Source organism: Falco rusticolus, chromosome 6 (genome assembly GCF_015220075.1).
Source record: "Falco rusticolus isolate bFalRus1 chromosome 6, bFalRus1.pri, whole genome shotgun sequence".
Taxonomy (NCBI): Eukaryota; Metazoa; Chordata; class Aves; order Falconiformes; family Falconidae; genus Falco; species Falco rusticolus.
Window position 1 is genome coordinate 47,554,129 of NC_051192.1, and position 27,028 is coordinate 47,581,156.

General features: G+C 40.6%; 1 protein-coding gene across 3 annotated transcripts in view; it reads right to left on the reverse strand.

Annotated features, from left to right (window-relative positions):
• Window positions 1-27,028, reverse strand: part of GRM1 (glutamate metabotropic receptor 1) — a 199,422-nt gene that overhangs the window by 64,036 nt on the left and 108,358 nt on the right. For all 3 annotated transcript variants that reach the window (XM_037392901.1, XM_037392902.1, XM_037392903.1), the window contains exon 4: window positions 9,966-10,201. In XM_037392901.1, coding sequence (XP_037248798.1) covers window positions 9,966-10,201 — 236 coding nt within the window. The remainder of the gene's footprint in view (window positions 1-9,965; window positions 10,202-27,028) is intronic.

Genomic DNA, 27,028 nt, shown 5'->3' on the forward strand with positions numbered 1-27,028 from the left:
CTGGGAAATAAAATGAGACTACAGCTCTCCTGTCTTGCTTGTTGTAAAAAAGCCATGACTAAAAAGTGTAGCAAACAGAGTCCTTTCAGACAAGTTGTCCCTAATAGGCTTTACTCTAGGTGCCCATGACACTGAGATCAGTTTTGATCACTACTGTGAGAGATTCCTAGGATCTCCTGCCTCATACTGAGGACAAAGAGAATGACACAGAAATCAGCTCCTTCTCTACCACAGGGACATAAGTATATAACGAGAATCCAGAGCAGGGGTTAGGGAGGGCAATTCACAAGATACATAAGGTACAATACATCCTGAAGAAGTCATGTCATGTCAATAGCTTGGTTCCTTCTTCAAAAGCTTATAAATGTGTCTCCTGTACACTGCACAGGTAATTTACAAACAGTGACTGATCTTTCAGAGTGTGTGCTCAGGCTAATGTCTTATAATTAACTTTTCTGACCTACTGTAGTGAAAGTAGCTCCTACTGTAGGTGCTTCTGCTGATGCAAAGTCTCATGGGACAGGTGCTCCATGGGGGAGCCTTGCAGGTGTTGAGATTAAAGGAATGTTCTGAGAAACCTCTATGAGCACCTCTGACACAGCAGAATGAGCCCTAATAATGTCTGCTGGATCTAACTTGTCCAACTCAAAACATAACCTGAAAGACAGAAAACCACTCAGATCAACTGTCACTGGAAATGCATTCACCCTTTCAGCAAAGCGTAGAAAAAAGCAAGTACATGTCCTGGAGTGCTTTGTCCATTGACAGAAAATTAAGGCCCCATGTTATGTCAATCAAAACTAAGACTGATCTTGAGAAAAAAAAAAATTCATTAAGAGAGGCTCTGAACTACATTACTGGTAGACTGAATGTAGTCTGAAAGATGTATTAGCCAAATACAAAACTGTCTGAGGATGGGAACAAGTCAGCCATCAGCTTTTTTTCTTCCTACCTGGTGCAGTAAGTGCAATCAAGGAACACTTCACAGACATACAAACATGATAGTTGTGAGTAAAGGCTCCACAGATCTTCCAAAAAGATGTTACTATCCAATGTCAGAAACAACTCCACCCTCACCGAAACTAAGGATTTTGTCTATATCTGGATGAGATAAAAACTTTCTAACAAGTGGGTGATAATGGTGGCAAGCATTTAGAATGCTTTTCAGAGAAATTTTAATTAGAGGCAAACAAGTCAAGCTGGCTCCTGAAGCACCTTTTGAAATGACTGGATTTAGTAGCTTGGGTATAATGTCCCACAGACATAAATATACTAATCCTGTACTTGAGCTGGTATGTTCGTGTAACACTGCACCGTTCCTTGTGTGTGTGCCTGTGTGGGTCTCATACCTAAACCACCTCTGCACCATGCTCTACACCTCCTTCAGATTATGGCTATAGTAAGAAAAGTCAACGATTCAAGGTCTTTACAGTGACAAAATAGTCTATTTTTCCTGTAATTTTTGTCTCAAGAAGTATGACTCTGCATTATTCATACCAAAGCATAAATGCCTTTTCTGCAATATTTAATCTTCCTCACAAGCTCTTTTCTGCTATGATTATTATGTTCTACCCAAGATTTGACATGCTATGAAGATTTACAGTAGACATTCAGAACTACTTAGGTGTGATGAAAGCTTATGTCCTCTTTCTGAGCGAGTCTACTGATGCAGAAAGAAGGAAAGAAAAAATACAACTTCTTGGTACCAAAGTTGACACAAAAATATGGTGGCTGTACAGGTCCTTATCAGGAATGAAAGCAAGCAGCATCCTGGTTTAGAACTGATAGCACAACTGGAGCATGTGATGACCTTCCCACTACCACCACTCTACTTTGCACTCATTAGGCTGCGTCTAAAATACCGCATACAGTTTGTGAACCCCCAATACAGAAAGACTGATAACCTGGAGCACATTCAGCAGGGGGCCATCAGGATGATCCGAAGCTCCAGTCCTTGTCCTTTGAGAACAGGCTGAAGGACTTGTGCTTGTTCATCTTGGACAAGAGATGGCTACAGGGGAACCTTACAACAGCCCCTCATACCTACAGGGTGGATATAGAGGAGAGAGAGAGACGTTCTTCATGGTGAAGCACGGTGAGAGGATAAGAGATGATGGGCATAACTTGAAACAAGAGAGGCTCAGAGTCGATAGGAGGTAAAACTTTTTCACATTCAAGTAGTGGAACATATTTCCCGGAGACACTGTGCCACCTTCATCCTTGGAGGTTTTCAAGGACCCAATGAATAAAAGTCCTGAGCAACCTAGTTCAAATTTGTAACTTAAACTGCTTTGAGCAGTGGGTTGGACTACAGTCTTCCTGAGCTACCATCCAGACAGAGTAATTCTGTAATGCTGGCTGCACTCAAACTGCTTGTAGTTCCCTTGGACAAAGACAGGCATTAGCAGATAAAGCAATCCTTGTGGCATGACCAAGGTATGAGTAAGCACCCTACAGGGACCTTGAACTGTGATCTCCTTTGGAACAAAAAAAGGTCTACATTTCTTTTTCTTGTCCGCCACAAACACATTCATAGAATCATAGAATCGTTTAGGTTGGAAAAGACCTTTAAGATCATCAAATCCAACTGTTAACCCAGGACTGCCAAGTCCACCATTAAACCATGTCCCTAAATGCCACACCTGCACATCTTTTAAATACCTCAGGGATGGTGATTCCACCATCTCCCAGGGCAGCCTGTTCCTATGCTTGACCAGCCTTTCAGTGAAGAAATTTTTCCTAGTATCCAGTCTAAACCTCCCCTGGCACAATCTGAGTCCATTTCCTCCTTTCAGGTACTTGTAGAGAGCTTCTGTCCTCCCTGAACCTCCTCTTGTCCAGGTTAGACACCCCCAGCTCCCTCAGCCGCTCCCCATCAGACTTGTGCTCCAGACCCTTCCCCAGCTCTGTTGCCCGTCTCTGGACACGCTCCAGCACCTCAGTGTCTGCCTTGCAGTGAGGGGCCCCCACCTGAACACAGGGTTCCAGGTGCGGCCTCACCGGTGCCGGGTACAGGGGGGCGATCACTGCCCTCGTCCTGCTGGCCACACTGCTTCTGACACCAGCCAGGACGCTGTTGGCCACCTTGGCCACCTGGGCACACTGCTGGCTCATGCTCATGGCTGTCACCCAGCACCCCCAGGCCCTTTCCCACCAGGCCCTTTCCAGCCGCTCTGCCCCAGCCTGTAGCGCTGTGTGGGGCTGGTGTGACCCAGGTGCAGGACCCGGCACTGAGCCCTGTTGAACCTCATACAATTGGCCTCAGCCCATCCAGCCTGTCCGGATCCCTCTGCAGAGCCCTCCTGCTCTCAGGAAGATCAACGATCCCCTCCCCAGCTTGGTGTCATTTGCAAACTTACTGAGGGTGCACTCGATCCCCTCATCCAGACTGTCAATAAAGATGTTAAACAGAAATGGCCTCAATACTGAGCCCTGGGGAACACCACCTGTGACTGGCCACCACATGGATGTAACTCCATTCACCACCACCCTTTGGGCTCAGCTGTCCAGCCAGATTTTTACCCAGCGCAGAGTACAGCCATCCAAGCCATGAGCAGCCAGCTTCCCCAGGAGAATATTGTGGCACTAAAGTCCAGGTAGACAATATCCACAGCCTTTCCCTCATCCACTAGATGGGTCATCTTGTTCTAGCAGATCAGGTTCTTTAGGCAGGACCTGCCTTTCATAAACCCTTGCTGGCTGGGCCTGATCCCCTGTTGTCCTGCATGTGCCACATGACAGCACTCAGGATGATCTATCTGCTCCATAACCTTCCCTGGCATATTAGAGGCCTGTAGCTCTCGAGGTGCTCCTTCCTGCCCTTCTTGTAGATGGGCATCACATTTGCTAACCTCCAGTCTTCTGGGACCTCCCCAGTTTGCCAGAATTGTTGATAAATGATGGAGAACAGCTTGGCGAGCTCCTCCATCAGCTCCCTCAGGACCCTCAGGGGGATCCCATCCTGCCCATAGACAGGTGCATGTCTAAGTGGGGCAGCAGTTCACTAACAGTTTCCTCCTGGACTGTGGGGGCTTCATTCTGCTCCTCCTCATCCCCGTTCTCCAGCACAGGGGGCTGAGTACCCAGAGGGAAGCTTGTCTTACTGTTAAAGACCGAGGCAAAGAAAGCATTAAGTACCTCAGCCTTTTCCTCATCCCTTGTGGCAATGTTCCCCGCCACATCCAATAAAGGATGAAGATTATCCTTGGCGCTCCTTTTGTTTCTAATGCATTTGTATAAACATTTTTTGTTATCTTTTATGGCAGCGGCCAGCCCAAGTTCTAGCTGGGCTTTCACATCTAATCTTCTCCTTGCATAACCTTGTGACATGCTTACAGTCCTCCAGAGCTGCCTGCCCCTTCTTCCAAAGGTGGTACACTCTCCTTTTTTCCCTGAATTCCAATCAAAGCTCTCTGTTCACTGAGAAATAATCCTTCTCCTCAAAGATCAATTGAATTGATGAATGAATCATGAATTGCCCACTTTGTTCCACTTCGCTCTGTTGAAAAATATCTGCACTGATTGCCTGCCAATGTATTTTTTTGTCCCAGCAGATGAACTGTTGTGAGCATAATCTGATGTTTGCATCAGTTCCATAACCAATTTCGTAACTGTCTCTTGTGGTGCAGAGGACTACTCATCCCACCCAGTTTACATAAGCTACAGAGATTGTATTATCTGCCAAGAGGTGAATAAGGCATTCTGTAAATGAGCAGTTAGACCTCCATAGGAGAGTTTGCACTGTACTGAGTTCTACATTTCTGCATAAGTCTAACTTGCATTTAATTCTGGCCTACGTAGACTCACCAAGTCCAACAGAGAAGTATTTGTCACTGTAGATTTGTCGGGAGAGAAACACTTTCATCCAGGCTGTTTCTATCAGATCAGGGAGGAAAAAAGATCCTACAGAACTGCTGGAAAGGTATCTGAACTCTGTTGCCGGACATACACAGTCTACCACCTAATCTTGCTGTCAGCATACAAGCTCTGTATGATCTCCAGAATGTGGAAAAGGCTGAATTGTCTGATGAACTGAGAGAAGTTGTGACTGTTGCTTGGGGCAGTGCCTGAGGTTGTCTGCTAAGGGAACTTAGCAGGTTCATCCTGAGTTAGGTAGCTTCTTAGTATCTCAAATTCAGAAACAGCTTTTTTTCTGTTAGTGTTAAAACAGCCTGCTCTGTTCTGACATTTCATCTGAAGGGCATGAAGGATGATGTGAAGTTCTGAAGCTCACGATGAGCCAGGGGTCCATGCAGAGTTGCAGGACATGCTTTGTTTCCTAAAGAGAGTAGCTACTACATGAAACACATTGAAAGTACTTTAGTGGCATGGACAGCTTAAGAACAGTTCTATACTGGAAGTGGTTTTGGCCTGCTTAGATAACAAGGAAAGTACAGGAGAATGATCATATACAAATACCTCTTTTCTACTGTGGTGCATTGAACTGGGCTGGCAGGCAGGCACCCACCAATCCACTCTCTCATTCCCTCTCCTCAGCTGGATGGGGGATAGAAAATAAAACTGAAAAATCATGGGTCAAGATAAATGCAGTGTAATGAAGAAAAGGCCATGCATGGAAGTGAAGGAGAACAGAAACATTTACTCTCTGCCTCCAACAGGGGTATGGCCAGGCACTTCCTGGAAAGTAGGGCCTCAGTATGTAGCAGTTTCTTCAGAAGAGAAATGCCCCCCACCCCCTCCTTCTTTTAGCTTTTATTGCTGAGCACATCATCATATGCTGTGGAAACTTTGGTCAGCTTGAGCCAGCTGTCCTGGTTATGTCCCCTCTCAACCTCTTGCCCACTCCCAGCCTTTGAGGGCAGGGAGAGGAGGGGGAGAGAGCCTCAGAGCTCTGCAAGTACTGCTCGGCAGTGGCTAACACACTGGTGTGTTTTCAACACTTTTTTAACTATAAATACAAAACACTGCACTATGAGGGCTGCTATGGAGAAAGTGAACTCCATCCGAGCCAGATCCAATACATCTACGTATAAGAAAATTTCTAGGCTTGAATCCTGTTGTGTTGAGGAAGAATATTTCCTACAGCAGAGAGAGAGAGAAGGGGGTGGGGGGAGTAGGGAGAGAGGCATTCCCTTATGAGAGGCATTTGTCTGTAACATTAGCAAAGAATGAGTCAAAAATAGCTCCCACTCATTTGGCTGCCACCCAAGTAGGAAAAGTTGCTTAATTTTTGCAAGAAAGGATGATCCAAAAGAGCAGTCGCTGCAAAACTCTCGATGATCTCCTTCTCTTCCCAAGAATTTGTGCTACTATGATATAGTCCTAGTACGTTCCCACAAACTATTCTGAAAATAAGGCCAAATGTTAGGCATCCCACAGACTTCACAGAGTAGAACGCACTTGGACGTGTTTCCTTCCAGTAGTGTTTAGACTAGGAAGACTTTTTTTCCCAAAAAATACGCATGTACATTCAGAGCTCAGTGTAACGTGAGAATTCCTGAAGGACAACATCTGGCTTCTCAGGGACTGAATGAGGGAATTCAAGCAGTAATTCCTGTCATCAGAGAAGGGGGATTTCTAGGAACTGGCTTTCCCTTGCTTTGTAGAGAGCCTGCAGTGCTAAGCTAGTGCTGACTCAACAGTAACAGGGTGTGAGAAATTGTGAATGCAGCTGCTGTAATTGCTTGAGGAGAAGTCCTTGCCTATCCATGAATGCTAAAAATTGAACTTTACATTCCAGTGGCAATTCTGAATAAATCATTCGGTAAAGTGATTAGGTTGTATATGAGCAAATTATATCGGGCAGGCAGTAATTGAAGATTCTCAAATACAAAATTTGTAGTTAATCTCCTTTTCACAATGGATTGGTCCAAGTATTCTGAATCTTTTAATAAGGTGGTTGGAGAACAGCACCACCTTTTCTTTTTTTGTTTCTGGCTGCTCCTAGGCAACCCACTGCTGGGTAGATACAAGTACACCTTAATCCCCTAAATATCACAAGTATTTTTGTACTTGGTTTTCTTTTTCATTAGGTAGCTTCCTGAGATGTTAACTTTCCAGACAGGAATGATGAACTTCAGCAGTCTACTGCCTTTGACTTAATTTCTGTCTATGCAAAATTCCACTTCTGGAACACAGAACAGATCAGGACCCAGAGACAGTCACAATGCATGCTAACAATGTGCATGGACTCCTGGGACCACAGGGGACTTAGCTTTTCCCATAACGTGAGACCTTATGTATCTTGTTACAGGAATATTGATGGAATACTGTGAAGTAAGAGCGAAAGATCTTAGATGTAAAGGGGTTAGGGTGCTTGATACCATTATTCAATACTGATAATATTCCTGAAATGAAGCAGTAGTAGCAGCGGTAATTAAATCTGTAGTACCACAAAGAAGTCAGAACTTCATCTATTGATACTTTTAATGGATTTCAAATATTAGTGCTTATTATTTATTGAGCAGTATGGATTATCTCTTTCAAATTTGTGCATGGATCTACTTTGTGAAGGAGGGAAGAAGCAATTCTGACTTCCTGACTCCTTTTTCTTTCACAGAGAGTTTGTGAAAAGGCCTGTTTCCAAACCTGTGAGAGGCAAAGAAAGCAGTTTCTTGGCACTATCATAGTTAGACCTACTTGGAGAGAAAGGCTCCACTAGCAAGCTTTGAAGCTGTTAGTATTTGAAGTGACATTGTTAACCCTGAAGAAAGGTCAGATAAAGATACGTGTGCAGAAAGCTCTGGTGGTGCCAGACAGTCACCAGTCAGCTCTGTGCAGTTAAATAAAAATAAATACAATATTTTATTGCCCCCAGACTTACTGGGGACATGTAGGTCTCTTGATTCTCTAGGTATGCAATTATTGGGAATAGATATGTTGTGGTGATTCCCTTTGGTGATTTGAGATGTTTATGAACTTCTTAGTTGTGTGTGACAAGTCTGAGGGTTAGTGTTACCACCAAACCTAAGAGCTGACTGATTTTCGGCAAAGCCTAAAAAGTATTGTACATTTTGAGGCTTCATGCAAAAACTTAAAGCTTTTTAGAGGAAAGATGTCCGAGTGCCTGAACTGTGACTATTAACTGTCAGAATCTACCAATATAGACAAATGTTTTTATGTTTCATTAGTATTATCAGAATGTAGTGGTTCCTGTCTCTGATACCTTACACCTTGAGAAGCACAGAAGACCAAGGCAGGCATGTTACAGCACCTCTGCAGCACCCTCTCCAGTGTCTGGTGGCTTCAGCCTTAGAATGTCCTGAGCCAGTTTGGGGTGGGATTTTTTTTCCCCAAGAAACAGCCCTTATTGGTTATCTTCTGTGAATTTGTTTCACTGCCTTTTGCCTCAAGTTTAGTCTACAGCAACCACTGTCTGTAAACTGATCTGCACATTCTGTGCAGAAGTATCCCATCTTGGCCATTTTGAACTTCACCACCTGGTATTTGCCTTTGATGCAGCAGATTAAGAATGACTGTGCTGGTTCAGACTGAAGTTTTTAGTTTCATAACCAAACAGAGGCTGGATAACAAATTACCTGTGTATACAACAGCTGCTGAGATTCTTCAAAATGAGACTTTTTTATAGAATATCAGCATGAAATCTATTTTTGTGAATAGAATGAACAAAAAAATTGCAATCTTAAGCTTCTTAAGAAACAAGGCTATGCACTTGCACTGTGCATCAGTCATTCACCTTCTCCTTAGTAATTTCTGCCCATGTGGGTTTATATTAACTCCTTTGCCTGAGTTGAAGCAGTCTCAAAACCAATTAAATATATATACCATAAATCAAGATTTTGGTAGAGTCCATAGTTAATGACTCCTTTGAGGAAAAAATATCAGTATAACCTCAACATTTATTTAGCCCGTCTGGCTTGCCATTAGCCCATCAGTACCCAGATGGTCCAGCCTGGCTACCAGTCAGTACATCAGGCCAATTTTGAGTCAATGACAGTATTTGATGATATGTCTCAGCTGTTAGTAAGAGAACCTGGGGGAAACAAAAGGTAATGTGGAAGCTGTTGTTCGGAAGTGTTACTGATGGAGAAGGGAAGAACCAGAAACACTATAGGAATTCAGCTCAGGGAGCACATGAAGACCAACTGAGATTACTGCTACAGGATCGAGGCGGTGCACAGGTAAAGAATAGGACAGAAATCCAGGGGAAGTCAAGCTTCATTAGTTTTGTTGCTAACGGACTAACTTCCTTACTATCAGAGTACACATTTTTTGACTAGAAATCAAAAATTTACTAACTACAAACAAAATATTTAAAAAATTATTCAGCAAGTATTTCCAGAAAAGTGATCACCTCTCTCACTCAAGTTCCTAATAAATTTAATCATAGTGAAATATTTAAATTATTTTCTTAGATTCTGCCATGGAAGAAAAAACTCATCTATGCAGAGATACACTTTTCTTGCTATGAGGTGAGCTTTACTTCTATTTGTAGGACAGTGTGTTTTTTTTATAAGTGCTCCATAGTGAAAACAAACTGTAAATGTTTTAATGGGTGAAGAAAAGTAAGGGCGAAACAGATGACTGGCCAATTTTAAGACTCATCAATTTTCCTTAGAATTTATTTTCTGCCGTAATATTTTCTATGAATTTCCTGATTATTATTCAGCTTATCAGAAAAAAATTGACTTTGAGGAAAGAAGTTTAAATCTGTTCCTGGTTTTGTTAAAACTTAATGGTTGCTTATTTTTTACAAACTATATTACAAACTTGGACACTTTTGGCAGCCTCAGCATAGCCATAAAACATGAAAAGGAACAAATCACTCTGTAACAGAGCAGATCTAAATTGAAAGGAGGCTGTGCAACCAGTGCCAGACATATTCCCACCAGAGCTGAGACTTATATACATACAATTTGGGGTTGGCATGTTTCACTGGTGATTTATACATTAAAAAAACCACAACAAACCAAACAAACAACAACAAAAAAAGAAACCCAAAGACATTTTTTTGCCAGAGCACAGGAAAATAGCTGACAAATTACCAGTGCAGTTCTTCTGGAAGTTGGGATTTTCTAGTGGGTGCCCCGGGATGCGACATTGAAATCTGTGCTGCCAGAACTCAGGAAACCAGGGGTTGCGGGTGTTGGTGTCCAGACGTAGCTTCAGATAGTAGTCATCAAATGCCAAGACCTCTGGAGACTGCAGTTTGATAGTGATGCCTCCATTTGCTTCAGGTTCGTAACCTTCAATAACTTCATCTCTGTCTGCCCAGCCGTCACTGAAAAGAGGGAAAAACCCGCTTATTACACAAAGACAGAAAGCTTGTTTTGATAAAGCAACCAGCTAAAAGCAGGCCAGCACCCTCAGAAACAAGTGATTAAGGGGGAATCTAAAAGTAAGTCTAAAATTCAGGCAGAGAGGGAAAGAAGAAAGCACAGTGATGGAGACTTGTAATGAGCAGTCTGACTGATTTCATGCAGAGTCCCCATTAACCCATCGGGAATGATGAGGATTTATACTTGTCCCTCTGGAAGGTGGTTTTGGGCATAGCTTCCGGTGTGATGTCTTTATTACTGAAGAGATTCTGCCTTATTTAGGCTGTCCTGTAAGGGGTGGAAACTGAAAGGATTAATATCGATGGAAAGGAAACTGAGCCAGAATCCTGGGTGTTTTGCAGAAGAGATCTCAGCATGCACAGATCTTATAGCTAGAAGAGTAATTCAAATAAAACATAAAGTGAGAAATGCATTGTGTTGGAAGAGAATAGAATAAGAATACTTGATAAGGTTGGCCAAACTAAAAAGAAAACCACATGCTATTCTTGCACTGCATGGGATTTGTGATAACATGCTTTTTTTCCTCTCTTCTTTTTTTTTTTTTAACAAACAATGGCTTTCTATTTTACTTCTCTGTTTATTCATGTAAAAGATACTTTCAAAAACCTGAAGATAAAACTCTTTCTCGACAACGTTATTTCATGTAAAGTCTATTTTTACAGGTTTGAACAAAGTCCATTGAGCTTAGCATCTGAGTTTTGGTTTAGTTCTTTTAACAAGAAGTCCATTGATTTAGTGTCATTCTCCAGTTCTTATTAGGGTCCCCAAAGAACAGGGCTATTACAGTCTAATTTAAGTGCAAATATACATTGGCCATTGCTTAATTTTAAGATGCTGGGCATGTCATGAGAGAAACAGATTATTCTGGCACCTCAGATCTAGCTCTATCCACTCAGAATCAGATCAGTGGCACTGCTGCTGTGAAAAGCAGACAGATGAAGCACTTTCAGTGGCAAAAAGCTCAAGAGGAAAAATGCAGCTAACCATGAAAAGAGAAGTCTCTGGTTCGCCCAAAAGAGTGAACTCCAGACATCCTGAACTCCAGACAGACTGGAAGCAGGTCCTTGTTAGGAGTCTCTTACACACAGCCTTGAGAAGAGCATCGGAGTGCAGACCATACCAGCTGAGGGCATTTATGAGACACTCAGCATAGATGTGCCTGGGACTCCACAATCGAAAATTGACAAGATTTGAAGAAGCAAACTCTGTCACAGTCCTAGTCAAACAGGTGCAAAGTGACTGTGCATTGGGCATGTGTGAGTCTTTGGTCCTCAGCCATCACACTAAGCAGCTGCATGGTTCTCTCACATTAGCTGCTGCATCTGTGCTGTAGGCACCTGGGAAAAAATGGCAGGTCTCCGTGAAAATACAAGAAAGCCCAGATACTGAATGCTTTCTATATGGGACACACAACCCAAGCCTCTGTTACAGGAAGCTATTTAAGACATGGGTCATCTGGCAGCCCACTGAGTGACTGATCAACAGATTCCTTTCAGCCTGTGCCTGGGGACTCACAAAGCTATACTTTAACACAGCACTACATGACACCTCTGAGCCAGGATTTCTTCTTTGTTTCCCCCTTTGCCAAGACCTTGCTGTAGAACTGCCCAAGTTTTCTGAGCTTACAACCCACTGACCAATATCTTCATATAGCCAATCAGCATGCGATACACGTGTATGCATGTTGCATCTCATACGTGGTATAAGAGTGGAGAGCAAGGGGAGGTGCAGGGAGTAGGTCACGAGAGGGAGGCAGTGATGGCTGAAGATACCTGCTGCGGAACAAGGGTGGGCATGATGTACTATCCCAAAGTGACTGTCTCTGCCAGGCTGAACCTGGCAGCATCTGCTGGGTCACTTCTTCCCACAGCCAGTGGTGCAGGTTACCCAGCTGCTGCCCTTGTACCAATATAGCTCAATGATAACTGTGTGGCACAGCCTTGGCCTGACAGCTGCACTTGAATTGCCACAGGAGTGCACAGAGTTCAAAAGCCTCGATTTGTCCATCCTGCTCCCTGCCCCACTGGACTGCCTTGAGTTTTGCAGAGGGCAAGAAGGCACAGCTCATCCTCTCTGCATCCCCCTGCTCCTCACTTGTCCATATGCTGAGGCCAGCGAGTAAAAAGTACCATGTACTACGCACCCCTGACTACCTCACACAACAGACCACGGTCTAAATAACCCTACAAAGGTAAAACCACAAAAGCAAACTTTCTAGATTTCACAGAATTCAAGCCACAAACTATCACCAGAGTGGAAAAAAAGACATAATATTTATTTCTTCTTATGTGGGGGAAAAACAAGCAAGAGGTTATTCTTATAGCATAAGTAATTGGGTCTTAATTGCATGATTACTTCAGTATTTGTCACAATGTTTATGGCTTGCAAACTGTAGACTCAAGCAGAAACATTAGTGAGTCAAAAAGACTAAGTAAATTGGGCCATTTTTTACAAGACTTTCTAGAAAGGAGGTAGTTTCTCTGCTGCTTGGATTCCTACCAGCCAAACATTAGAGTGATTTATTTCCCCTTCCCTGTAACTCTGGCTTGGAAATTTGCCACATTCACTCTGAAGGCAAAGCAGAGCAATTCTGCAAAGGCAAGAGAAAGTGTATTTCAAGTTCTTTGAGGGCAGCTGATGGAAAAGTTCCCCTAAATTGGAACACAGGTTGTCACCTAATGTTTCTTTGTCTCTTTTTGGCCCCAAATGTTTTTTGTTCTCTTCTAAGCTTCCTCAAATTGTTAAATCTACCTGGTAAGTTTTGTGTGCAGCAAATCGTGAAAAAAAGGCACCAGAATCAGAGGAAAAAGTTTGTATGTGTGGAAGTTCATATGGGAGCCTTGGTCTACTTTCAGCAATGTCAAGGAAGCAAAAAGGAGTCCTCTGGTCTCTTAGGGGACATCTGCCATCCTGGAAGCTGCAGGCTGGCTGTGCTAAAAGGTATCCTAAGGGGGCCGTGCAGCCCTACCAGCAGCCATGGGAGGACTATCAGAGACTAAGATACTGTTATAATTTCTGCCTATATTGCTTTTTGTTATTTATATATTAAAAAAGGGGGGGGAGGTGAGAGGAGGAAAAGGATTCACTGGGAACTGTGCATCCTTAGTGCCATATAAATAAATGGATAGCGTTCCAGAAGACACTGTCAAAAAAAATTGACATTTGTAATGCTGGGCAACAGCACGATACTGAAGTCCAGATGACAGTATGCATGTCAGTGGCAGAATCACAAGACCAATAGCTGATTCAATGGCAAAATGAAGTCTCATTTAAAAACAGGCAGTGCATACTATTCTTTTGTTGTCAGAATTGAGTGCTTTCCACCTACTTTCCTTCTTTTATCCTGCTGAATAGCAAGTAGCACCATACATAGCACTTTTTGGGAAACCATCTTTCTGTGTCTTTACTGCAGATTTCAGGAGGTGACCCAATATCCATCACCCAAACTGCCTTCCCTGATGAGTGCCCACGAGTGTTTCGTGTGACAGTCTGGCCTTGAAACGTGCCAGGTATCTCGTGCAACAGTTGGTCTGAAGCTCTGTGAGGGGGTTGAAAGTGTGAAGTCACAGTGAGGGAGGGACAAGCGTGTAGGAGTCAAACCAGAAACCACTCTGTCTGCTCTTAGGAGAGAAAGAACTGCTTTTGTTACGGTTTCATAGTGAGTGTTTATAACAACCAGAATGGTCACTGATATCCTGCAAGCTACTCTCAGTCCAAGTGCCAGTCTGGCAGCTGACATTCATGATGCCAAATCCCAGTTTCAGCATTCAATCACAAACAAAATCAGACAGAAAGGTAAAAAGCCCAGAGCTACCCAATCTAGCTTCAGAAGTCCTATTTCCCATTATCACAGGCCAAATCTGAAGAATCAAAGCTATTTTTGTTTTATCCAGTTTACTATTCTGTTAATTTGTGATAATGGATGTCTCCGAATTGTGGCTTAAGCATTTTAGCCTCCCTATATTTTGTGAACTACAGTCATATATATTCTTGTGATTGAAACACCAGGAGAAATGTAATGGATTTCCAATTTCCTCTCCTCTTCCAAACATGAACACTGTCAGCTGCTTTTCACAAGGGCTGATGAGACAACCAGCAATCAGGCTTTCTATTTTCATCTCCTCAGGACTTAACTCAAACTATGCTGCAGCAGCTCTGCTCTGCCTCCCAGAACAGCACTCAGAATTACTTTTTCAGATGCTTTTTCCACATAGGCAAACATGCAAAAAGTAAACATGATATTTTTTTTTATGAGGACTACCTGCCCTGTGATTATTGTGGTGGGAGGTAGCATCCTTGCAAAGGTAAAGAAAATGAAACACATTTGTCTGTCGTGAACACTGACTGGCAATTTGATCCCTGTACCCTTACAATGTTTGACCTGACTGACCAAAGCTGTGGAGGGCATCTGACTTGGACTCCTCTGTCTGGAGGGCTGCTTCATTGGCAGCTTTGTCAACTCCCTCTGCATTAGCTGAAGTAATGTTTTCTTAAGAAGTTTGCATTCATGATAAGATTTTTTTCTGCTGTATTGGCCAAGTCATAAACTATATAAAAGAAATTAAGAGCAAAAAGCCCTTTATAAATGCTAAATGAATTATTTTTTGCAATAATACTTTTGCCTACATCAGATATTATTATCATTATAAAACCAAATAAATATATTAATTATTTATTTTTTTTTTACAGGTTTTGTTTCTGCCCTAGTGGATACTTTTATCCACTTTGAAAACAATGTTACATGTCACTATACCTATGTAAATTGGGAACATTAGTTTCAAACTTTCATCCTTCACAGAGGTTCCCTGCAGATATCTCTCTCAGGCAGGGTAGCAGGGCACCAGGTAACCATAACTGTCACACAAAAGGATCAGTATCTATATTCTTGCCTTTCTCTCTTTTCCACAAAAGTAAAGCCCATCAATGTACTTTCCTTGACACATCAATATACATCCCTGCAAAGCATGTTTCTGAATGCCTTCTTACCATTGCTCCCAAGGCTGCCAGCTAGCCTGCTGTTATGTTAAACTTTAATAGATTTAAATACGAGGACAGAACCACTCAAAGAATTCAACATTCAGTGACGAGTCATGCCATTTTGTTATATGTCAGTGTCTTTATTTTTCAGGAGAGTTATATGGGGGGTTATATAAATAAAAGGCTGGACATTTTACTTGGAAATTGCTTTTTGCAAAACCATCTTTCTGTGTGGTGGTCAGACACTGCTTATTTAGAGGCATTTCAAAATGCTACAAACCCCAGGTAGTGATAAGCAGAGTTTAAATAAGTTATTTGTTTCTGATAAATGTCAATGTTCCGGATTTCAAGAGCTGGTCAGACCTGGAAGCCTGAAAATTCCGTTTTCTCTTTTTATAAAAGTCTTCTCTGACGCTGGAAAATCCAGCACAGATTCTCCTGCCTGAGTGCAGAAGTTGTGCAATTGTGAAGGCCTCCTGCCCGCTCTTCTGGCAGAATTGACAGAAACTCAGAGCTCAACATAAGGTCAACCTGGAAAGTACCAGTGTGAAATAATTTCATAGGCAGTTCCATCAAAACTGTCAGTGTTCCTATTTGGTATGAGCACAGGTGGCAGAATCAGTCCTGGAGTAATTTGCAGGCAGAACTGTGGCTGGCAGCTCAGTTGCCCTCCTCTGGGAGTAGACTTTTTAAAAAGTTTTTATTTTGCCAGCCTGATATATTGAAAAGAAAACACAATTATCTTATTGTGAAGGAGGATGGACCTATTCTCTGGCAATAAGGAACTCTACCAAAGATATTCAGTGTTGTGCAATACACTCCTAAAACAAAAGGTGCCACGTAAAGAAAATTGAGACTGTCCAATACTCTCAAGTCAGCAACTAGCAAAGTGACCTCCTTAGGCTTATGCATTATCAGTCAACCCCAGTAGTCACCAATGTCAGCTGAAAGGTGCTGATCCATATTGTTAATGAGCATTATTTCAAATGTGGGAGACAAAAGGCCTTTTTTACACTAACTCGTTCAGCTGATTCACCAGTACTACAAACTTATATTGGAAGGTGAGAGAGCTTTCCTCATTGCCAAGCCATGAATTCTTAAAAAGCATAGTTTTACTTTTACACATCTGACAAGTCCTAGCAATCTTAGATTAGTCCTATGGCTACAGGTAAGCCTGTATCTCACTGCTGGCAAGACCAGGCTGAACGCCATGCTATAACCTGAGGCTTGCTGAGCACTGACCGGCCTCCTTAAAACCAGAAGAATCAAGTGCACTAAATTTTATCAGATGAAATTAAAAAAAAAAAAACACCAAAACAAAACAAAGGTAATATAGGCCAGTAGTTTTGCTCCTGCAGGCATAGATGAAGGTGGGAGTCATCACCTTCCCAAGCTGCAGCAGGTAATACAAGGTACTGTGGGGTTTGTACTTTTTCCCTTTCCCCACAGCCTGTGCTGGGCTCAAATGTACCTTGAATTCCAGCCTTTAGATTTCTCCTAGTTGTTGACCTTCATAGGTCGGTCCCGACTCAAATCCACTGAAAGCATCATGGGAATATCAGCCTTGCACACTGGAAGCAGGAAAAGAAAACCACTGAAGCTTCTCCTGGGAGGGCAACGGGAAGTAAAAGCGAGAGTGAATATTGCTGCCTTGACAGTCTCATGCACACAGACAAAAGAAGGTACAAGAGGAGCATTTAGTACCAGGCTGTGCAGTTACTGATTTCAGACTTATAACTCACAGAGTGCTACTATGCCACTGTGGATCACAAACCTACCATGGACTATAGATTGAAAAGCATGTCAAACCTAATCGGGGATGGGGCTGGACATCTCAAGATCACCAGTGTGACTCAGGAAAAGACCAGTATGATTTATCAATTAACCCTGCTCCCTTTGAGACTGCTACATGTATCCATCATGCTTTGAGCTCCAGTGTCCTACAGGAGGTGCTATTCAGAGAGAAATTGAAAGATGAAGTTTAAAAATAATTCCCAAGGCTGCTTTCTGCAAGCACTTTTTCATATTTCTTAGTAAATCTTCTGTTCTTGCCAGGTTCTGTTTCGTAACATTGCATACACAATTTTTCACTTCCCATCCATGATTACCAAAGGTGAGCAGTGACAGTAGCCCATTAGTACTTATAATTTACACAAGCAGAAGCTGCTGATAAAAGCTTCCAATTTTTATTTAGTGAATCACTGGCTTTTTTTGAATGAGTGACACTGTAAAGAATGTAAGTTGATAAATGATAGGTCATTATGTTTCAAATTATTATCATTCACTTTTGTGTCAGTTTCAGAGTTTTTGCACCATTCATTTAAAAAATGTAGATTATAACCTCATGGACCATGATGGATTGTATTTTGCAAATATGTATTTAGGAAGGTTTTAATTATTGTGTGCGGTGCATACATTTGCATGTAATTTACATAATGTAATTTAACTGCCTATCATGCAGGCATTATCTTTGGGAGTGTTTACTGTGAAGATTCTTGACATGTTTGGCATGTGCAGCTTTTTGTAAATGTAGTTGCTGCTTTTATGCAGGAAAGGTTTTACCATTCTCAAGGGTGCACAATGGTGCATATCTTGGAAAATCAGCAACCAGACATATATTCTCTAAGGCAATAACTGATTTTTCAAAAGGTGTACACATGCTTTCACCCCAGACTGACAAGCAGATTGAATCCTTGCTCTGCATACTTGAAATTCATGCAAGGCATTGTGAAAGCGCATTTTTTTCCAAAGGAAAGCACATGTGTATGAAGAGTATCCAATTTTAAACACACAAGTACGAAGCCTTTCACTTAGCACTGTGCTTCATATAAGGTGCTCCTAGGCTCCAATATGTGCAGCCAAATCCAAGATTTTTAATATCTTATTAATACACCCAAATCTGAAAATCGAGAACTTTACCTTTGCTACTCTGTACAAGTTCCTGGGGACTTTTTTTTCCCCTTGCTGCTGCTGTGCTACAAATTATGTGCAACACTTGGTTGAAGAATGAATATGGATATTAAGAGGTAGTTCCTGATATGGAGAACTCAACTGTAGTCCCTTTTCAGGGGGGATAGTTAGAAAGACACAATTTTGTTAAGACTTCCATTTTGCCTGAAAGTGCTGGAGACTGAGGTCTTTTCTGTGCAACCATGCAAAAGCATAAAGAAGAATAGAGTGCTTCCCACCTCCGCTCCAGCCAGCTGCAAACTACTTCAGCCTCTGGGCCAGATCTGAAGGACTGGCAAGTGAGATAGCATATGGAGGGAAAACAGGATGGAATTACATGGAAGGGTACAGGTGTGCTTACAGGAAAGAGAACAGGTTAACACATGGCCCTCTCTGCTCCATGTCACTTCAGCAGAGTTGCTGGATGTTTGCATGTGAATTTGTTGCACTTCCTAAAGTATTAGTTCAGAGATGTCTTCCTTAACCACAGACAGAAAAAGGAGAAGCACATTTCCTTTCTTCTCTCCTTGCTTTGTTTGTTGTGATACTGAGGAACATAAACATCTTAGAATCACATTCCTGTCTCCATTTTCACACAAACTGTGCTGAGCTCAAAAATACCTTGAAGTCCAACCTTTAGATTTCTTCAAGATGTTGACTTCTGTAGGATAGTCCAGAATTTTCCTTCAGTCATTTATAGCCTTATGTGACTCCTTCAAGCCATCCCTTACTGTAACCATCTCATATGATAATGCTTAAAAACAATATACACAGTTTATAGGCCTTTTTTCAATGGAAGTCAAATTTCAAACATACAGAGCTAAAGCAGATGTCGTACATCTTGCATCAGTTTGCTATTACTCGTGTGCATATATCCCATTTCCATACCTGTACAGGGCTTGTGGAATGCTATTTCTACACTGGTGCTTGAAAACTGAAGGTTTACACACACCTTTATGCAGGAACTGCTTATTGCTTTGATAGCCCCTCAATGAAACCGTGTCTGCAGAGGAGCTGATAGTCATAAATAAGAGCCTGCTATCCATTCCATTCCAAAGCATAGTAACATGGGCCTCAAAACATCAGATGGAATAAAATTAAAAACAAAAGGTCAAATATGATTAAACCTACAATAAAATCTCAAAACTTGTGATGCTATCAAAGCTAATATATATTAGAATAATATTTCCATAAACAGCTGTTTCCATTTCTACCAAAGCTATTTTAAATTTGGCCATATCTGCCATTCTTTTTCACTTTCTGTGGATACTTGAACATTCAGATTACTTGAATGTTTATGAATAAGAATTTCCACCCAAATATCTATAAATTCTTCATTTGAAATTATATATTGGTATGGAAAATATCCAATTCATACTATACTAGTGAGTCACCTAAGCACCTAAACCTTTCCAGTGAGAGAATCAAGTAATACTTGAAGGTTTTCATAGACTGAATAAAGTAAAATCATTAGACTTCAGCAACCTACTAACACAACCTTGCATTGTGTCTACAATGAATAGCTTATGAACCACTTGCAAACCAAGAAACCAATGAATAATTTGAAAAATGAATTCACCTCGAAATCAAGCCATCTTTTCACAAACAGTTGCTGAACTTTAAAATGGGCATAATGCCTTGAATATTTTTTTAATAATCCACTATGTCCAGGTAATACTATGATACTTGACCCAAAGCAACTGTTACAGAACATTTGAAAAATACATAAAAGTATTATTTAATCTTCTGCATTTATAGCTGTCTTAACGTCATAAGTGTTATTTTCTATCTGTGTAGCTACGTGAAAAAAGAATTCTAAGTACAATTATCTGCCTGTCTAAACCAAACCCAGTTCAACATCGGTCAGCTAACCTCTACGCCTTAAGAGCATCTGCCTTATCAAGCAGAACTAAAATAGGACAGTAGCAGCCTTTTAGGCATTTAGTTGTCTGATATCCAACCCATATTAAATCAAAATATGTCCAGAATATAACTGGAAACTATTGGTCAGATGAACCACTGAAGTGCACCATCTTGTCTGAATGCTACTTATTAAAGACTAAATTGTAAGTTTATCATTCAGATTGTTCAAGTGTTACTACTCCTAGGTATCATGCTGGCATCACTGAGGATGCCAGATACTAATGCAAAGAAAAGGTGCACACAGGCTCCTGCTAGCATGCAGCAGCTGAATGGGATTACACTGCATCCTATAGTGACCCCTTTTTGTGGCATCTAGGGCATAGAATAGACATAGCAAGACGCATACATAAATTTAGTTTGTGTGCAGTGATACCTGCCTACCAGCCTGACTACCTAGGAATTAGAAAAATTACCTATTGAATCTTTTTCTTCTATTAAAAATGTGATTAATATGCAGACTTATATTGTTCTCCCAAACACTTGGATAAGTGGAGATTTTCCAAAGCAATAGGTTTTCTTATAAGTTATGTTAATCAGAAAGGTATATTTAAGATATTATAAAAAAGGATAAAACTCACTAATCTGTTATAAACATTAATAAAACTTGTGAAGTGAACAGATGTACATTTAGAAAAAGAGCAGAGTGATTTGCCAAAATCTTGCTCAGACTACTTGTATTTTATAGGTACTTGAAACAGACTTAAAGTTGCAGAAGTAAAGTAATGCCATATACTTTTACTATAGTCAATCCAACCTGTAACTAAGTAAATGTGGGCCTGAAATGAAAGGCCTCCACTCTTCAAAGCGTCTAAATTACTAAATTATCAAATGAATGCACAATATAATCAGATTCATTTCAAAATGGATGAAACAAAGAACTATTCTTTGTTAATTCTGTACTGGAGATTGAGGAGGCAGCTGATTTTCTTCTGGATCCCAAGTTTTACTTGAATTGGTACACTTCTTCCAGACAATAGGTATGAATAACTTTTCTGATATCAGATATTTTCCTGATGGAAATTCCTCTTAATACTCATCTTTCCCAAGAAAGGATGGAGGCTTTGCTTCTGGTGTAGATGCTATGCTTTTAACCTTTATTTGTGCAGTTATGGAATAACTTAGGTTGGAAGAGTTCCCTAAAGATCTTATAGATCAGTAAGCTACATGGTCTGTGCAATCTCCCTTCAAGCAATTTGGTTCATTCCTGTCATTGTCTTCAGGTCATTAGAGGAAGTACAAGTCATGTAACTAGGGAGTCAACAAATATGAAACTATAACTAGAGCTTTACACTTTTCTTTAGGAAGCCAAAAATTCTTCTATATTTTATAGATCTATTGACCCCAGAACAATCAAAGTGTTCCTAGGATCATATTTATTAATTAGTTGTGATGTCACAACTTACTAATGGAAACAGAAGTAAGCTTTTTAGAAATAAAACCTGATTTTTTCCGGCTTTTGCACAAGGGCACAATTGTGAAAGAGTGTGTAAGCTGTCTTTTTTCTTACATGACACAGTGACAGAGAAGTATTTTCCTTTTCCATTCATGAATCCAGCCAGAAAAAGAGCAATAAGTATGTATTCACATAAAATAGACAATTGTCACTTTGCTTCATGTGGTAGCAGGAGATATGCAAAGAATGTATGAAAGGCACTGTGCAGAAACTTCCCTTGAATAGAACTGCTGCGTTTATGGGCAAGGAAAGGCGGAAAAGTAAAAGTCAAATAGCATCAGCTAAGGCCTGCTGTCAGGGTACCACACGGGCCAGCTGCCCCCTGAGGGCTGGGGAGCCAGGAGCCAAGCGGGAGTCCAGCGCAGGGCAGGTTAGAGCCTCCCCAGCCAGGGCTCAGTCCCACTGTGCCTGAGCCAGGCGAGCCAGGGAGACCCAGACATCGTGGCCAGGTTCAGTGAAGAGTTCAGGTCACTGGGCAGAACATCTGATGGCATTAATCAAAGAGCTGACTGATACCACAGCATAAGCATTCCTTCTGTTTTCAGCTTTTTTTTTTTTTTTTTTGAGTGATTTTAAAAATCTTTTAAATAGAGACAGGAAATACTGCTTGCTTAATGTTTCTATTCCACAACTACAGTTGCTATAGTCACCACAAACATGCAATACGTGTGCAGACAAAAGAGAGAATGACCTTCAAGACAACAAACTGGACCAATTGCCATTTTCTGATGATGAGAAAGAAAAGGAAATTCAAAGCCATGGAGAAGTTGACAAGTCCCCACTGTTATTTCATTTTGCTCTATGGTTGAATGGTATGTGAAAGGTTAAGAATCAACCTCAAAGAAAATAAATCTAGTATATCTCTATCAACCAAATCTGAAAGGAAGTTTCATGAGAACTGGAACACACAGTTATTTCTGGGGAAACATTCGAAACAAAAATACTGTATTCATCCATTGAAATACCAACAAAACCTACAGACCTCAAGGTAAGTCACATGCACATTAAACCAAACCCAAAACCCAAACAAAACCAAATAGTGGAAAAATTAAAGGAAAATGGCTTTTTTTGAATAAAAATACTGTTGTGGGACAAATGTAAGAACAGCGGTCTGAGTCTTTGAATAGTGTGGGTGCAAGGACTGTTGCTCACAAAAAGATAGGAGAGAAGCAGGAAGAAAAATTTATGTGGCCCTGTCCTCCTCATCAAAAACTCCATAGATTTTGTGTATTATGGCCTGCAAGCTGCAAGTAAAGGAAGACCGCGCAGTTGGTACTACCTCAGGAGAAATCTGGGAAGTGATTAAAAGTCAAACAGGCACAGCACTTTCAGCTGCTTCCTGCTGTCTTAGAAAGGTAAATCATTTGAGTTTTCCAGGCTATCTTTTACCTTCTATGGATGACTACCTGTGTTTAGTCTTCTACCTTTCTCTTTACATGATTCCTGGTGCATTACAACTCTCAATTTCCCACCCCACTGAGAACAAAAGCATGGGTAGGCTTAATGTACCCAAACAAAAGGAGTGGACACAGGGGACAGTCTTATAGTAGTCTGAGAATTCAGGAACCAGTTATTCTACTTGAAGCAGATTACTTATCCTTAGAGAATACTGTGGGATTGATTCTGAATCCTCTACCTGTGGTCTGGTAACATTTATCTGAGGGATACAACAGAGAAAAAAATATTGTTCAGCATTAGTAAATATTGGTCAGCTAGAGAAAGGAATACAAGGATAATATACAGGTCACTTTCATCATGGGTCATCACTTTTTCAGAAAGTCCATGTCAGGCAGAACACACAACTGTTGGGAAAGAATGTGGATGTGAAGATAGTTTGAGAGTTCTTAAGTAAGAAGAGTGTATAAATACCTAAACACAGATATATAAATACGTTGGTGATACCATAATTTTTGAGTGACATTATAACTAATGAAGAAGGAAAAGAAGAGAAGGAAAGTATAAAGTTACTATAGGACAGCCAATGCTACCTGAAATATAAATAGTTCATAATTAACACATATTAATCTTATTTCCAGTTGTAAGGAAGGAAAAATATTTAACTCAGTGCCCCATTTGACAACATTTATGAAACAATGCTTTTTTTGTTTAATTAGAAATAGCCATATATTTGTAAAATTTTTGAAGTTAACTTTACTCTGCAGTTGTTATTGGGGGAAAGAGGGAGGAGGTGGGAAAGCTGTGCAGGTATGAAACCTATGTATCATACATGTAGTAACCACAGATACAAGCTGAAGGGGAATTCACATGAGAAATGTACCCTATTTGCCGATCAGTTTTCATCCTGTGACACTCGCCAAGTCTCCTATGCAGTGATATAGGGCCACTTACTGTCTCCTGTATAGTGACTCCCACTATGGCTAAGCAACCCCTTGTCACCCCACCTTTTCCTCTTTACCATTTGCTTGTCTGTTACCTCCCCAGTTATTCTTCCTTTCTACACTCCATGACCCCCACCCTTTCACACTGTCTAACTCATTGGGACTTCATTCGATGAAAGCTTCTAGATATTGCCATGATTTAAACAACAGAGAAGCATTAAATTCCTTGCCAACTACATAAAGAAAAGGATATTTTTTATCAGCTACTATTATTTGTACTAGAGACAGTATTTCCATGTGCACAGCCAGCTATTGCACACTGGAAACTACATTTTAAACCCTACTGAAATACTACAAAGTAGAAGGATGCCACATCAGTTAAAAAGAATTAGGTGTGAAAGACTGGCATTGTATTAATGGGAAAGTTTTGGCAGAGGAAGAACAGAACTCTCCCTGGAAGACTGACCCAGTACAAAGAATGAGATCACGACAATATTTATTATTTTTTTTTTGGTGAATTAACATCAAGTTTAACTGTGTTACAAGGCAAATGAACTCCAAAATAATATAAATGCATGTTTGTGTTCTGAATAATATTTTTTTAGAGAAGTAAATATATCTGTTTAATAAAATTAGAACTTGATCCAGTATTGGTCAATGAGATGCTTGGACTGCCTAAAATGTAAGTGCTACAACATCATTACAGTTCCACCAGGAACTCAATTATGACTTGGAAACTATATTTTTGCACAGAGAATGGAAGGGAAACTAACCATGTCATGTTGATTGAACTGACATGTCACTCCCCAAAAAGACAGCCTTCTGTCATATTATAGTCATGTATATATGTACTATATTTGTGTGCTATGTAACACTGCCAGCCAAGAAAACAAGGAGGTAAGAAAGGATTTGAGGGGGGGGGGGAAAGCAATGCATTTAGAATTAAAACAAATTAATATTTGCTACCTAAGTTTTTATTACCTTGGTGGGGAAGTCTCTATCTCAGGACTCAACATCAACAGGCATCAATGAATTTCAGCTTAGGACTTTGTTTTCTAATACCCAAAGAGAGGAGAAGCATGCCTTTGTTATGTGCTTGTCTAATCAATGGCCAGAAATAGCAAGGATTATTTTTCAGGGAAAGTTTGACAGAGAAGTGTCTGATGGGAATTGATTTAGTAAGATAACCTTTTAAAGTGGTATATTCAGGAAATCCTTAGAGAAGCACATACTGGTGTTAATTTGACAGCCTTCTCCATAGATATCTTTTTTCTCTTAAAAGAAAATAAAAAATATGAAGCACAATAGGAAAATACATCTGTTCCTTTTTTTTTTTTATGAGATCACAGGCTCTAATTAACCAGGTCTGTATTTTTGTATTGAAATGTAAGCTCATTTAAAGCCAAGGAGCCAATTCAACAATAATGGAAAGAGTTATTGCTGCTCCTTTCTGCTCTCTGACACCACCTTTACCACACCCCATCCCATCAACATAAATCAACCAATATTAGTCCACACTGGTCACTAGCTGCTTTGCAAAGAACTTTCCATCTCCTTATTTATTAAAAGCGAAAACAAAATCAAGAAAAATTACTCCTTTTTACTGCCTCAGAAAATGAGGTTTTGGAAAGCTACCTATTGTACAAAAGTAACTTCTGTGACTACGCTGATGCATAGTACTGAAAGACACAACGCTTCATTCTCAGAAGTGTTGCGGTGTTGAATTGCTTATTGTTGGCTCTTCACAGCTTATTCAAGTAGATATTTGATGAACACAGACTATAAAATTGCAAGACTTGTTTACAAATTAAGAAATATTACAACATACAACATTTTTAGAGACTTTTTAAGAGTCTTCATGGCTTATATATTTCATTCTTTGAAATCATGAGTTAAACAAGTATTTTATGTTAAATGGAAATGAAGATTCTTATATTGACACGTGCTTTCAGGAACTAGAACTGAACAGAAATGCAACATAATCTACAAATCACACACACAAAAAAAAAGCTGCTCTGGTCCTCCCACCAAGGACAGAGAAGCATACTTAACAAGCCAAGTGCAGACACAACACTAGGGCTCGGATGAAACCACACTCTTTCATTCCACAGTTTGCTTAAGTTAACTTCCCAGAAAATCTATTCACAAATAGCAGAAAATATTCATGCAAGATATACTTGCTGTTCTGTACTTCACTGACAATATAGACTCATTCAAAATCCATTTCAGCTTTATGTCTTCATAGTACAAAGGGCTTTAGATTGGTCCTACAGGTTCATCAGTTTTGCAGCCCAGAAAGACAGGAAAGCACCTTCTCCCTGGTGTGCTACTGTAGCCCTAATTATTCAACTTTTTAATGGCAACTCCTTTAAAGCATGTATCTGAAACAGCCACTCCTGTCCTAGCACTACAGAAAGATAACAGCTACCAACATCCCAAGAATACCTAGGATAAACTTATTTATTTTCCCAAGTAGAAAAGAAAAAAAAAGTATTTTCTTCTTCTTGGTTTAAAAAAAACCAAGAAACAAGAATACACCTGATATCTGACATCTAAAAAATACAAAGGAAAATAGAAGAAGGTGTGTCACAGCACTATCCAAACTATCACACTGCAACAAGGTCTTTCACCATCGTCATACCAGCATACTCCTCATGCCAGTCCCTCTGCTGCCTTCTCCTCATCACCTCTTACCTCATCCAGAGCACACAGTCTCTCTTTTCTTAATTCTTCCTCCCCCTACTTCTCCCTCAGCTGCTCCCTCTTCATTGCCTCTCAACCACTTAACAGAACCAGCCACAGCTGCACCGTATCTACATCGGCCAACGGGCCGCCCCTGAAGCCAGCCCACAGCTGTATATTATCAATGGTAATTAACCCAGCTTCATTCCTCTACAGAGGTGGAAATACTATTAGTGATTGGTTTTACTCTTCAAAACACTGGGACTTGCTCACTGCTGTATGATGGAAAGTTTATGCTAAAAATTTGTTGTTAAGTTTGAACCTCACATTTACATAGGAATACACTCAAAATTCTTCTCATCCCCCGCCTCTTTACAGGGACTTGTCAGAATTTTATACTCCCCTTAATGATCTCCCTTAGTATATTTTACATTATAAGTTATTTG